Source organism: Bos indicus, chromosome 28 (assembly GCF_029378745.1).
Source record: "Bos indicus isolate NIAB-ARS_2022 breed Sahiwal x Tharparkar chromosome 28, NIAB-ARS_B.indTharparkar_mat_pri_1.0, whole genome shotgun sequence".
Taxonomy (NCBI): Eukaryota; Metazoa; Chordata; class Mammalia; order Artiodactyla; family Bovidae; genus Bos; species Bos indicus.
Genome location: NC_091787.1, coordinates 5,999,449 through 6,014,807, shown reverse-complemented (window position 1 = coordinate 6,014,807; position 15,359 = coordinate 5,999,449). Strand labels below are relative to the sequence as shown.

The window sequence follows — 15,359 nt, the reverse complement described above, 5'->3', positions numbered from 1 at the left end:
CCTCCCAGCAGCTCAGCCTCAGGTCCCGTGAAGGTCAGACCCTGAATTCCAGGGCTGGACTGCATTCATCCTGGGTCTGACAGAAAATGTTTACTATATTCTAAGCTGAGGCAGGTCTCTGAAATAGAGCTGAGCGGTTAAATACAGCCTGAAGACTCTGACCGAGGAAGCATCCAAAGTGCTCTGAGACTCGTGGGCCAGGGAAAGGCCTCAGAGCTCACTGTCAATGACTCGGGGCCGTAGCATCGGGAAGGCGTGAACATCTGGACAGAAGAACACGTGGGCAAAACACATCTCTTTACGCATATTTGTGCAAGAGAGCAGAACAAAACCACATACACTTCCTAGAAACCGTGTGGGAAGCACCCTGACAGATTTTAAATAAGCAGGAGAATAAAAAAGAAAATTAATTAGACAATGCTCATTATTATAAGTTAATACATATCAAAAGTATTACTAGTCTGTTTCATATTTGGTCTTCATTTTATTGAACCTAAAAATAGGATGATTCATGGATTCAAACCCTCTGTTTTTCCTTGAAGTTTAAAGGTTCTAAACCAAGAATTATTTTGCAAACGGGGCTTTTGGGAACCCAGTGCCCACAGCAGAGAAGGGACTGCATTCCACATCCCAGGGCAACACCACGTCTCCCTAGAGGAGGAGGGGGGAGGGGCGGTCCTCTGCTCAGCCGCGCTGCCTACGGGTTTCTGTGTGAGTACACAGCATGTGCAGCATAGCTCTGCCTACGGGTTTCTGTGTGAGTACACAGCATGTACAGCATGGCTCTTGTGTTTGTGTGCTCAGTTGCATCCAACTCTGGGACCCCACGATAGGCCATGGGGTCACAAAAGTCGTTCACAACTTACCAACTGAACACCAAACAAGAACAAAAAATATGTAGACATCATACAACATAGCTTTACTGAGATAGAATTCATATTCCATAAAATTCAACCTCTTAAAGACGGAACTTGGTGGCTTTTAGTACGATCACAGATGTGTTATAATCAGCACTGTGTGTTAGAGTATTTCCATCAGCCTCCCTCTCCCACTCCTGATCACCACACTCGCACCTTCCTCCAGGCCCCAGCAACCACTGATCCAAGGTCTGTGTCAACAGATTTGCCTATTCTGGACATCTCGTGTAGACGGAATCAAACGGTCCGGAATCCAGTGTGACAGGGCGCCTTCACTCGGCATCACGTGCTGTTAATTCCTCCAGGCTGAGTACGTGTCACCACGCCATGCCCTCTGCTTATGGGAGAAGACGGTATGTACATCATTTGAGTACACCAGCCACATCCTTGTCTGCTCATCACCTGAGGGACATCTGGGCTTGTCTCACTTTCTGGCTAACATGTACAGTGCTGCTATGAACGTGGGGTGTACAAGATTCTGTGTGAGCGTGTTTCCAATTCTTTGGGGCACATGCCTAGAAGTGGGATTGCGGGTTATAGGGTAATGCCATATCTAGCTTTTTGAGGAATTGCTGCATTTTTCCAGTCTCAGCAGCAGGGTATGAGGGCACCAATCTCCCCTCATCCTTACCAACACTTTTTATTTTCCATTTCTTTAACTTCCTTACAGCCATCCCAGTAATGTGAAGCACTATCCACCGTGCTTCTGCTTTGCACTCCCCTAAGAGCCAACAACGTCACACATATGTCCATGTGCTTTTCGGCCATTTTTCTATCTTTGGAGAAATGCCTTTTGTTTCTTTGCTCCTTTTTTAATTGGTTTATTTACTTGTTTTTTAATTACTGAACTGTAATAAGAGTTCTTTATGTATCCTGGGATACATGAAGTTCCTTATCACATATATGATTTTTACATATTTTTCCCATCCTGTTGGTGGCCATTTTACTTTTTTGACAGTGTCCCTTGAAGCACAAAATTTTTAAATTTTGATGAAGTCTTTTTTCCTTGTCACTTGTGTTTTTGATGTTGTCTCAAATAAGACTCTGCCTTCCCCAGGTTTACAGAGGTTTACTCCTACACGCACTTCTAGGAGTTATACAGTCTCATTCGTACATGCAGATCTATGAGTTTGGGTTAATTTTTGTGTCTGATGTGAGGTAAGAGTTCAACTTCATTCTTTTGGATGTGAATGTCCAATTTTTCAGCACCATTTGCTGAAAAATTATTCTTTGTTAACTTGTCCTGCACTCTTGTTGGAAATCAGTTGACTGCAGGCGGAAAGGCTCATCTCTGGACTTTCGATTCGACCTCGGTGATCTGCGTGTCCGTCCCTGTGTCAGCACCTCACTGCCTTCATTACTGTGGCTTTGCTTAAGTTTTGAAATCAGGAAGTATGAGTCTTCCAACATCATTCTTCCTTTTCACAGTGGTTTTAACTGGGTCCTTTGAATTTCCATATGAATTTTAAGAAAGCTGTGGTACATATACACAATGGAGTATTACTCAGCCATTAAAAAGAAAACATTTGAATCAGTTCTAATGAGGTGGATGAAACTGGAGCCTATTATACAGAGTGAAGTAAGCCAGAAAGAAAAACACCAATACAGTATACTAACGCATATATATGGAATTTAGAAAGATGGTAACAATAACCCTGTATATGAGACAGCAAAAGAGACACTGATGTATAGAACAGTCTTGTGGACTCTGTGGGAGAGGGAGAGGGTGGGATGAATTGGGAGAATGGCATTGAAATATGTATAATATCATATATGAGACGAGTCTCCAGTCCAGGTTCGATGCACGATACTGGATGCTTGGGGCTGGTGCACTGGGACGACCCAGAGGGAGGGTATGGGGAGGGAGGAGGGAGGTGGGTTCAGGATGGGGAACACATGTATACCTGTGGCAGATTCATTTTGATATATGGCAAAACCAATACAATATTGTAAAGTTAAATAAAATTAAAAAAAAAAGAAAAAGCAAATAATCTCTAGGAATCTTAGATTTTTAAAGTCACCTGAACCATCCCTACCCTCGAAGTTAACACACAGCAGGGCTACGCTGATGTTTAGGCTTTGGGGTCGAAAGACTGAGGTCTGAATCCTGGTTGTGCCCCCACTAACCTTGGATAAGGCATGCCAGCTCTCCCTGATGATGAGGCTGCTCTCGCGTCCCCACACACTGATGGGCCTCAGCACTGCCTTTACGTGTCCCAGGACTGGGGGCTGCCAGCCCAGGCCTCTCAACCCCCAAACCTCAGACTCCAGGCATCTCCCCTGTACCCTCAGAAGGCAGCATTCTCCAGCATCTCCAACAAGGAGACATTTCACAGGAAATCAAAAGCAATATGCTTTGGAAATGCCACCAATATGACCAAACTCATACTTTTTGTTAGAAGTGACCAGCAGGGATAAAAGTATTTCTTAATGTTGTTGATCAGAGAAGGATGGAAGCAGTAAAGAGCCGTAATCTGAGTAAGCAGAGTCGTAATATGGACCTGTGAAGTTCTTCACCTCTTGTCCCCACGGCACTGACATCACCATTGAATGTTTTCTGATATTTGGTCTCAAATAACCTCATGAAGTGAAGTGAAAGTTGCTCAGTTGTGTCCAAACCTTTGCGACACCATGGACTGTACAGTCCATGGAATTCTCCAGGCCAGAATACTGGAGTGGGTAGCCTTTCTCTTCTCCAGGGGATCTTCCCATCCCAGGGATCAAAGCCAGGTCTTCTGCATTACAGGCAGATTCTTTACCAGCTGAGCCACAAGGGAAGCCCAAATTTAGACCTTAGAGGGGGCACCCGGATTTGAACTGGGGACCTCTTGATCTGCAATCAAATGCTCTACCACTGAGCTATACTCCCAACCGGTATATATTTAAAACATGTTTCAGTAGCTACACACTTAGCAGTAAGCTCTAGAATAAACAAGGAAAACATTTCCAAACGTCTGAGAGGAAACAGAATTTTCAGGAAGGGAACCTTCAATGCCTGAACTTGTGTAAGGATGGAAGTTTCTACACCCCCAAGTCCCACAGCTCCCTGTGGCTCTGGCTTTTAACTTTTTTAGTCTGCTCTTTCTTGGGCAATCTCTACCATTCCACCGCTCGCATTCGCTGATTCTGTCCTCTGTCAACTCCCCTCAGCTAGCTGGGTCCACCCAGGGACCTTCTCATTCTGTCATTGCATCTTACATCCTGAAGTTTTCATTTGAGTCCTCCTTAGAGCTTCCCTATCTTTGCTGAAACTTTGATGTCTTCGCTTGAGGCTTTCTATCTTCTATTTGTTTCGAGTGGGTTTGTAATTGATCGCTGACACGTGTTTATGATGGTTGTTTGAAAAATCTCTACCCTATAATCCCAACATCTATGTCATCCTTCTGTTGGCATGTTGGCTATTTATCTTTCTCACTCAGGCTGATCTTTCTGGTCCTTGGCATGACAAGTGACTTCCATGTGTGTCTCCTGCGCTGTTCCTGGGGTCCTGAGGTCCCTAGTCTGTGTGCCTTCTTCCATCCGCCATTCAGGTCTTCTTAGGTCTGTTTTATGTACAATGTCTAAGGCTGTCAGCTGAACTTAGGAGGAGGAACACTTTCTCTCAACCTGGAAATGTCCTCAGCTGTCTTTCTGGTAAGTAAGGCTCTGTTCACCTAAACCCTATGACGAACAGTCCAGACGCTGTGAACAGCTCTGAGTCGCTGTGAATGCTTCCCCAACATCATGACTGCAGCCCCATCTCCACACCATCTGTCAGCACAGGGAAGCTGCCCTCCATGCTATACATAAATGATTTCCTTATTTGGAATATTCTCCCTTCCTGTCCTCTGTTTCCTCTTCAAAAATCCACCCAAGAACCCCTTTCTTCTGGAAACCTCTCTCCACTCCTTCTGTTCACACTGATCTCTCTTCTCATCTCCAGATTTTGACTGTCCCATGGTCTGTTTTTCTGGAGGGACGGGTACACTCCTCACATGTGCCTGTACCATGGACTAAGTACTTGATGCAAAGGATGCTCTCAAAAATAAATTCAGGTAACTTGCTGCTTATTAGAAAGAGAAAGGACCAAAGAAATATCTAATCCAACTCCTAAATCTGCAGGTGAGTGAGCTTCTTCATTTATAAAATATGCGCAGAAGGTTCACAGGAGACCCAAAGGAATGCAAGAAAGACAAGAAGAACGGGGTCTCTTGCATAATTAACCAAAAGCTAATCATTTTATTTATACATCATTAAGATCAATGATTACCTTGCCTAGAGAATAATTTCCTAGCTTAGAGAGGAAAAGTTGTGGTATTGTGTTAAGATACAGCATTTGTTTCTGATTTAACAGTCAACCCCCAAGTCCACTGGAGGGCTATTTGTTTGCAGAGACACCCAATCCCTGGAGCTTAGCATCAGCAGCTCTGCAGGCCCTCAGCTTGGAAGCTATCTGACCTGAAGACTAATTGTCTTTCATGATCTTTTATTATTCACTGACTCTGTTTCCACAGAAACTCTATGATCACAACCTAAAACTCTAATATGGAGGCTACGCAATGTAAGAAATAGAGAAGGTAACACAAAACTCTGAAGACACGGTCACGCCCTTTGAGGAAGTGACCCTGTGTGGCTCCCAGGCCTCCCCTGATCAGTACCGCCTGCCCCCAAAGACCACAATGCCTGGGTTCACGTTCTTTGCATTTGCCATAACTGAAACTGCGTAACTGTCTGCTCACATTTCTGTTACCCAGCCCCTCCATTAGAATTTCAGCTCCATGAGGATAAAGACTTGTGTCTCGTTCATCTCCAAGACCTAGAACGAGGCCAAGCACACAGGAGATGCTCAATTCATGCAGAGATGCTCAATCTCTCACTTACCAAGTAAGTGGGAGAATGAATGAATTAAGCAACTTACAGACACATTAGTCCAGCCCTGGCTGCTCTAAACTTAATGGCTACCAACTGCCCAGAAGTACCCTGGACACTATGGAGATAACATGTGGATGTCCCACCGAGGGCAGCTGACCCCGGTGACAGCTAACCAGCGATGTGAGGTATTCCTGGTTACTCTGCAGCTGGCACAGAGGAGGGGCCGCCAGCCCCACTGGTTCACTTGGTGGGGGAGGGTGTGAGCACAGTGACGTGGCTGTCACTGATGCAGACACTAAGGTGCCACAGGAGGACAGCATCCGAGAAGAAGGACGCAGAGGGATGACGGGAGAAAAGCGCGTATGTGGGCAAAACCCAGCAGCACCATCAGCGCTGAGAACCAGCTGACCCACTGCCCCTGACCTACCTGCCCTTCACCAGCTCCACCCCACGGCTCCTCCCACTGCAGGGGCCTGAGTGCTCCCGGAGCTCGTGAAGACAGGTTCCTGGGCCTGCCCAGAGCTGGCGTCGCACTTCCAGGCAGAGCGTCTTACCTGCTGGGTACTTGACAAGTGGCCAGTGTGACTGAGGAAAAGATTTTTCTAACTTAATTGAGTGTCATTTAATTCAAACGTGAACAATCACACGTGGCTAATGGCTACGGCCCTGCCTGGTGCAGGCAGCACATTTTCACCTTGGTGGTGGGAAGTTCTTAAGACGGTGCCGCTCCATAGCATCTGGCATCTGTGCCTCGACCTGTAGCCAAAAGTCCTTCCCCTCACAAGCAGAAGGGGGTCAGTTGCAAAGGGAAACCTTTAAAATAAAACAGCACTGCCTGCCTCAGTAACCTCATCACCCAGGAAGAGATGCACTCAGCCCAGAGCACTGCAGCTGGGCGGGGCTGAAGCTGGCAAGGCCCGGGGCTTGGTGGGGGCAGGGGGAGCGCAGCAGGAGGAGCTGGACCCTCCCGCGGTCCCCAGAGGCAAGACTGCTTTGTCAGCAAGCAGAGGTGTAATGTCAGCACCATAAACTCACAGGAAGTGAGACGCGCCTATATTCTAGCCTAAGAGGAAAAGCTGCGGTGACTTGAAACCACAGGCGTGCGTCAGAGCCACATGCTGTTTCAGGGCACCTGCTCCACGCCCACGGGGTACTCACGCTGAACACCTTCACGTCCTTTCGGGTTCTGATCTCTTCCACGAGGGCCAGTGGTTTTCCTTTGGGTACGGGGATGGTGCCGAGGACCACAGTCCCCGGTGTGGACAGCACCTGGCGGACGGCCTGGATGAATGGCTGACTGAAGAGCTCCATCTTCCCCACCTCATCGATGACACAAATGCTCTGTCCTGGGCGACCACTGGCCCCTGCCTGGGGGTGACAGAGACACTGATTGGGACACAGAGTCACACCAGGCGAAGGGCCCAGGAACCCTCTCCCCCCTTGCTGTCACACCAAAGGGCCTGGAGTTCCTCTCTCCCATCACTCACTGCCAGTCAAAGCAGGGGAGGCAGCCCCGCCTCAGGAGGCAGGAGGCGGTCTCTCCAGCTACCCAGAACAAACCACTGGCAGAGGAAATCAGGAGTGCTCCCTTGGGGACCCCAAGGCCCAGAAGACTCAGTTCCCTGAGCTCCCCATTTTCCTGGCAATTTTCCCTCTTCTAGAACGGTCCCAATAACAACCAGGTTTTATATTTATATCCACCCAGGAAACAAGCAGGATCCATATGCCTCAGGCCTGAAAGAAATGAGACAGCAAGACTAGTAGCCGTTGTTAATAACACTGGCCTCTGTTTTTTGGATTTTGGGTTGTATGAGTCCTGTTTGTTGGGAGGATATAACCGTTGCAGGCAGATGCCTGTGTACTTCATAACCTGAGCTAAGAGGGTCACTGGAAAGAAGTGAAAATTAAGAGAAGGAGTCCTGGTTTAAGAGGGAAAAAAGTGAGTAGGTTGTGCCCTTGAATCTCAGATTCCCCTTCTAATGACTTTACATCAATGCACTCCCACTACATCACAAGCCTGAAGACCTCTCTCTAGGACCAGGTGTGGCAGCCAGCCTCCAAGAGCCCCCAAGATTCCCAGCCTCTAGGATTGGCACCCTCTACAGACCCCGCCCCCACAGTACAATGCTGCCCTGCACTACATGGCAAAGAATGCCAGAAGGGATAATATGCTATTTCTGAGATTAGGAAAAAAGATCACGGCTTCTGTCCTGGTCCCAACCTCCATCCATCTATCCATCCATCCACCCATCCACCCATCCATCCTGGCTCACCGGTTCTCAGGGAAGATGCCTGCCACACTGTGAGGGCACACAGGCAGCTGATGGTAAGCTCCAGCTGATTAAGGAACTGAGGCCACATGTCAACAGCCAGGGAGGATCTGAGACCTCCCCACAACCATCACTGTGAACTTGGAAGCCTAAGGGCACTCTGACCCCTTAAGAGACCCTGAGCCTGAACCACCCAGCAAAGCCATTTCTGGATTCCTAACTCAAGGAAACTGTATGAGATAATAAACGTTTGTTGTTTCATACTGCTAGATATTGGGGTAATTTGTTACACAGCAAAAGCTAACCAATACACATGCCCTCTCTAGAAAGCCCTCCCAGAGAAAGCTGGTAGGACTTTGAATAGTTTTTCCACAGTAGGGACACAATGGAACATACAATAAACACTTTGATGACTGCCGAGTAACAAATATATTTCTATATCTTTGTATAAATGATTATTTTGAAAATGGTATGTAAAGCTGATTTACCAAGTATGTTTCACTATAAGTCCTCAGACTCCTTAAATACGGATATCAACACATTCTCAGAATGAATGGCTGAGTTAAGCTAGATTTTGCTCCAATACTAAACACTAATACCAAAGCTCTTCCAGTGTGGCTGCAGGGGGGGGTACCCGTGGTGACCAGTGACAGATAGGGCTGGGGGCAAATCTTGGAGCCTTGTATGGTGTGCAGAGGGTGAGATGCTGTCCAACGGCTGAGAGTCTAAGTCTAGGAGGAGCACATGTTGTGCCTGAAAGGCTGCTTGCTGTGTGGGGCCAGGAAGACAGGGGAGACTTCTTTGGGAACAGACATATGAGCCTGGAGGGAAGCCTCAGGGCACTTGTTTTCAAACTTTTCTATAAGCAGTCCTCCTTTAATTTCCTGCTTGCTATCAAGTACGTATATTTTTCTACTCCTTTTATTGACAGAAAGACCAGGAAGGGGTCCACTGTAATCATCCAAGAGAGGTTCTAAATCTCACTCAAACTCCTGTGTTTCTAATGCACTTCATGTTTACCTCTCAACTGAGTTTATCTGCATGCATTTACATACACACGGCTACCCTGTCTCCCTCCTAGGAGCTGAGATGAGGTGTTCCTCATCTTTTTCTTCTCCGTGGAGGTGAACGGTGCACGGCTGGGCTGACACAGCCGATGCTGCCCTGCACCAGTGGGCGATACAGGGAGAGAGGGTGTGTGGGAGGTCACTGTGCCAACAGTTTCTTCAGAAATGAATGCCTGACTGCGAGGAAAACAAACAGCTACTGGCCACCTGTTTGCCAGTGTAAAAACAGACATGCTCACGACAGCGAGCCATCCCGACAAACCTGCCTCTGATTAAGGCGTGCCTGGGGCTTCCTGCTGCCCCCAAAGACTGTGAACACCTGCAGACGCTGCCCTTCTGGGGCCTGCTGTCAAAACCCCAGACAGAAAGAACTCAAGTCCAGCACACCAGAACCACGGCTCTGAAAGCATTCAGATCAGACAAAGAAACAACATGAAAGAATGTGTCAGCTCCCCTGTCTGTGTGTTTAGTGGATGCGTGTCCACAAGGGGGTCAAATGTACATGGCCGTATATGTGAATACACGCGGACAGGTCCAGTACAAGGCACAGGGCTCCCAGCCACCCTACAACGTTCACCCGTGAGCACCCACCCACCTCATTAAACTGTTGCACAAAGATACCTGGACACACATGCAAACACTTTTCTACCAACTGAAAATGCCTCATTTAAAAATCTTAGCTTACATAAAATCTCCATTCTGTCCAGAATTGGGGGCTTTGTTTATATAGAAACTATAGAAATCTCAAAAAGTCTTGGATTTTTAATGAAAAATTGGGTTTTTCCTGCTCAGTTGAGAGTCAGTTACCAGAGGCTAAGCTACTCAGAAGCCTATAGTCAGTAAGTCAGTGTTTCTAAATAACAATGAACATACATTCACCAGCTTAATAAAAGTAGTTATGTTCAGAATTGGGTTTTTTTCTGTATAAATTCCATTTTAAAAGGAAACAAAAAATAAGCCAGCGAGCATTCACCCCATTTCCATCATTCTCAATGACTGTCTGAGCTGATGAAGACACAGCGAGTACAGCGAGAGCCCTGGTCTGAAAGCCACCAGGAGCCTGGCCTGGCCTCTTGTCTCTGGCTGTGGGTTCCACACGGGTATGGGGTGAGGATCCCGCGGAGGACTCTGGGTGGCTCTAGGCCATGTGGTTGAAAGCCCCGTGCAGGCCATCCAGGGAGCCATCCAGGGAGCAGCCGTTCTCCCAGCATCCCTCCCCCCACCCCAGAACAACTCAGGATCGCTGCAGTCATTTATGCCATGCCCCGTGCTTCTCTCCACAGCTTACATTTCTGCTGATTGCACATTCTCACTGTCACAAAGAGCAGGAAAACCTTCTCTGTGCAAAGCATATTTTAGTCCCTCTGTTGGTTCTGAGGGAGAAGCTATTTCCATGGGAGAGAGTCCTAAAATTGACCAGCCAGGGGCAAAAGAAGTTATGAATAATTTTCTAGCTTTGGTTACACTCAGCTAGTTTGCTTTCCAGAAAGATTAAATCAATTTAGGGCAACAATGAAGTCACTTTATACCAGCTTTGCCAGAGAGCTGAAATTAGTGTGATTCTTTTGGTACTTTGTTTAATCCTGAGGCGTCCTTTTTAAGGATACAAAGAAAATGTAAACGTAATATAAGCAATTTCATCCAACCAAAATACTGAACCAAGAAAAAGCCAATTAGAGTCGCCTCTGCCTTATTGTGGATCATTTAAATAATACCTATTTCTGGTGGTATTATGTTGCCATTTATTTATTTTTTAACATCACACACAGACTGGCTTCCTGAGCTTGCCTGTCTGGGACAGCAAGTCTCAAAAGTGATGGGGGGGCAGCAGAGGGCCACGGCCAGAACACAGGCAGCACAACCGAGCCTGCCCCCCAAAGAGCCACAAGGCCTGGGGAAGCTGGAGGGGCAGATGGCGAAAACACAGCCACGGGCGAGCAAGCCCGATGCCCTGGCCGTCTTACTAAGTGACAGGCAGGACTCCAATCAGACTTCCAGGTGTGTTTATTCCAAGCTTTACAGTCTCAGCGTCCCTCGGCAGTCTGGTGGCGGGTAGACTGCGTTTCCCCAGGGAGTAAAATCCCAGGCTGGCGGCCAGGATGTCTAGACAACCCGACACACCCCTCAGCACGGAGCGCACGCTGGGCAGAGCCACCCCCAACCACACATGCTGCGGAGGAGGCTGGTGGTTCCTCCTGGATGTCCCCGTGGGCCTCCCCGGACGCCCCCACACCAGCATCTGGCCAGAGTGCCACGATGCACCTTGGCATCTTCCAAGCTGTAAGAACCATCCTGAGGCTGAAACAGTGTCTGCTGGCTGACAGTTGGCCCTGGCGGATTAAGAACCCAGTTGTCCTCTGATCCCAGCACCTTGGGACCAGACTAGACATCTAGGCTTGTGGGTCCCATGATGGATTTACTGCCAGCTCTGGGCCCTGGTTCCCAGCAAACACAGGTCAGACTGTTGATGTGACATCTTCCCAAGGGACCACACCCATCCCCTCACGGGACTTCTCAGGAAAAATAATCATAACCATCCCTACGCTCTGCACCATCTAGTGGCCAGGCGCTAACACACCTTACAAGCAGATCGCCTTCTCTCCTAATAACTTCACGTAGCAGGTATCAACATCTCTGTTTTATAATTAAGGAGAAAGCCAGGGACTAAGTGACTTACCCAGTCCCAAGGGACGGGGCTAGGAAGCTAACCCAGTGTCACCCTGCAGGCAATTCCACCTGCATAGTTTTAACATGAAATAGAATCTTCCCTGGTGGCTCAGACGGTAACAGCGTCTGCCTACAATGCAGGAGACCGGGGTTCAATCCCTGAGTTGGGAAGATCTCCTGGAGAAGGAAATGGCAACCCATTCCAGTACCCTTGCCTGGAAAATCCAATGGACGGAAAAGCCTAGTAGGCTACAGTCCATGGGGTCGCAAAGAGTCGGACACGACTGAGCGACTTCACACTTCACTCAAGAACAAACTGCGCATGAGAAAGTCACCTCACCACAAAGAAACCACTCTTCTCACCAATGAGAAGGAAGAGTATTTTAGTTTCTAGGGTCGCTACGGAGGCACAGCCACAAAAACTCCTATTTTTTTTTTTTTCTGGATTAATCATATTATTTTCAATATAACATATTGAACAGTAGTACCAACCTCATTGTATCACATATGGAGAATGGTCCACTTTAGTTGGCAGATGTGCTCTGCACGTGAAGGGGCTTCTGCCAGGAGCTCACCTCTGCACACAGCAGAGAAGATACACCCAGGTAGCCCAAGATGCACTGGCTTACCTCAGTGAGATGCAGAGTTCACTTATAGACACCCCAAATAAAGCGAGTATCATATTAAAGTGAGTCACATAAATTTTTTGGTGACTTGGTGCATTTGAAAGTTATATTTGTGCTATACACTTGTCCATTACGTGTGCAAATGCATGTCTAAACAAACAATATACTTTAATTAAAAAATACTTTATTACTAAAAAATGCTAACCATCATCTGAACTTGCAACAAGCCATACTCTTTTTGCTGGTAGATAATCTTGCCTCAGCGTTCATGGTTGCTGACTGATCTCAACGGTGGTTGTTGAAGGTTGAAGTGGCTGTGGAAATTTCTTAAGACAACAATGAAGTCTGTCATACTGACCAAGTCCTCCTTTCATGAATGATTTCTCTGTAGTGTACAGTGCTGTTTGAGAGTATTTTACCCACAGAACTTTCAAAACTGGAGTCAATCCTCTTAAATCCTACTGCTGTTTTATAAACTGTTTATGTTACATTCTAAATCTTTCTTGTCATGTCAACAATCTTCATAGCATCTTCCCCAGGAGTAGATTCCGATGTCAAGAAACTACTTTCTTAGATTTTCCTGGTGGCCCAGTGGATAAGAATCCGCCTGCCAATGCAGGGGACATGGGTTCGATCCCTGGTCCAGGAAGATTCCACATGCTGTGGGACAACTAAGCCCACACACCACCTAGTGCTGAGCTTGCACTCCACAAGGAGCCAGTGCAACGAGAAGCCACGCGCCACAACTACAGAGTACACCCTACTCTCCGCAGCTAGAGAAAGCCTGTGCACAGCAACGAAGACTCAGCACAGCCACAACTAAAAAGTGAATGTGTTTAAAGAAATAAATGATTTTTTAAAAAGAAACTACTTTCTTCACTCATCCAGAAGTAACTCCTCATCCCTTTAAGTTTTATCCTTAGATTGCAACAATTCAGTCACATCTTCAAGCCTCCACTTCTAAGTCTAGTTCTCTTGCTATTTTCACCTCATATGCAGTTACATCTTCTACTAATGTCTTGAATCCTTCAAAGTCATTTATGAGAGCTGGAATCAACTTCTTTCAAATTCCTGCTGATACTGTGACCTCTTCCCATGAATGTTCTTAATGGTGAATCCTTTCTAGAAGGTTTTCAATTGACTTTGCTCGGACCCATCAAAGGAATCACTATACATGGCAGCTATACCCTCACAAAATATATTACTTAAATAATAAGACTTGAAAATCGATATTACTCCTTGATCCATGGGCTGCAGAATGGATAACGGCAGGCATGAAAACAGCATGAACCTCCTGCATCTCCATCAGAGCTCTAGGGTGACCAGGTACATTCTCAATAAGCAGTCATATTTTGAAAGGAATCTTTTTTTCTGAGTGGTAGGTCTCAGCAATGGGCTTCATATACCCCTTAACTTTGTTGTAAACAGATGTGCTATCATTCAGGCTTTGTTGTTCATGTATAGAGCAGAGAAGGAATAAAGTTAGTATAATTTTGAAGGGTCCTAGGATTTCCAGGATGGTGAATGAGCACTGGCTTTGACTTCAAGTCACTAGCTGCACTGACCCCTAACAAGAGTCAGTTTGTCCCGTGAAGTTTTGAAGGCAGGCACTGACCTCTCCTCTCCAGCTACCGAAGTCCCAGATGCCACCTTCTTCCAGTATAAGGCCGTTTCTTCTACACTGAAGATCTGTTGTTCAGTGCAGACACCTTCATTAACTGTCTCAGCCAGATCTTCTGGATAACCTGCAGCTTCTACATCAGCATTAGCTGCTTCACCTTGCATGTTTATGTTGTAAGATGGCTTCTTTTCCTAAACCTCATGAGCCAACCTCTGCCAACTTGAAATTTTTCTTCTATAGATTCCTCACCTCTTTCAGCCCACCTTCATAGAATGGAAGTGAGTTTGGTCCTTTCTCTGGACTATGCTTTGGTTTAGAGGAATGTTGTGGCTGGTTTTATCTTCTATCCAGAATGCTACAACTTTCGCCATTTCAAAAATAAGGCTGTTTTGCTTTCTCATCATTTATGTGATCACTGGAAAAACCCTTTTAATTTCCTTTAATAACTTTACCTTTGCATTCACAGTCTGGCTAACTGGCACAGGAGGCCTAGCTTTCTGCCGTCTCAGCTTTCAACACACCCTCCTCACCAGGTTTAGTCACTCCTAGCTTTTGATTTAAAATGAGAGACATGCAGCTCTTCCTTTCACTTGAACACTGAGAGGCCACTGTATGGTTATTAACTGGCTCAACTTCAACGTTGCTGTGTCTCAGGGACTAGGGCGGCCCAACGAGGAGGAGAGCGACACGGGGAGGGCTGGTCAGCAGAGCAGTCAGGACACACACAACATTTATTAAGTTCACTGTCTTATGTTGCATGGTTTGTGCCACCCAAAACAATTACAACAGCAACATCAGGATCCCTGATCACAGACCACCATAGCAAATGTAATAATCATGAAAAAGTTTGCAATATTGTGAGAATTATCAACGTGTGATACGGAGACATGAAATGAGCAAATGCTGCAGGAAAATGGCATCAACAGACTTGTTAGACACAAGGTTGCCAGGAATCTTCAATTTGCAAAAAACGCAGTAGATGCAAAGTACAGTAAATGTGCCTGTATTAACTTCTAAATGGTCCTTATCAGCTGACAGTGTTCACAATAACTTTTTAAAATTTCAATTGCTTACTAAAAAATTTTAATTACTGTTTAAGCTTTTGGTAAAAGCTTGGTATTTTTGATGCCTGATAATCTTCTACGGACTTCCCTGGTGGCTCAGATGGTAAAGCGTCTGTCTACAATGCGGGAGACCTGGGTTTAATCCCTAGGTTGGGAAGATCCCCTGGAGAAGGAAATGGCAATCCACTCCAGTACTATTGCCTGGAAAATCCCATGGACAGAGGAGCCTGGTAGGCTACAGTCCATGGGGTTGCAAAGAGTCGGACACGACTGAGC

The 15,359-nt window shown here is 46.5% G+C and overlaps 1 protein-coding gene and 1 non-coding gene across 4 annotated transcripts in view; both read right to left on the bottom strand.

Moving 5' to 3' along the window:
- NTPCR (nucleoside-triphosphatase, cancer-related) overlaps nt 1–15,359 on the bottom strand; it is a 38,302-nt gene that overhangs the window by 3,655 nt on the left and 19,288 nt on the right. For 2 of the 3 annotated variants that reach the window (XM_019954119.2, XM_019954120.2), the window contains one exon: nt 6,927–7,136. The exons of the other annotated variant lie outside the window; for it this stretch is intronic. In XM_019954119.2, coding sequence (XP_019809678.2) covers nt 6,927–7,136 — 210 coding nt within the window. The remainder of the gene's footprint in view (nt 1–6,926; nt 7,137–15,359) is intronic. 3 annotated transcript variants of the gene reach the window in all.
- On the bottom strand, nt 3,715–3,786 carry TRNAC-GCA (transfer RNA cysteine (anticodon GCA)). Its single transcript has one exon. It is a non-coding gene; the product is annotated as a tRNA-Cys (tRNA).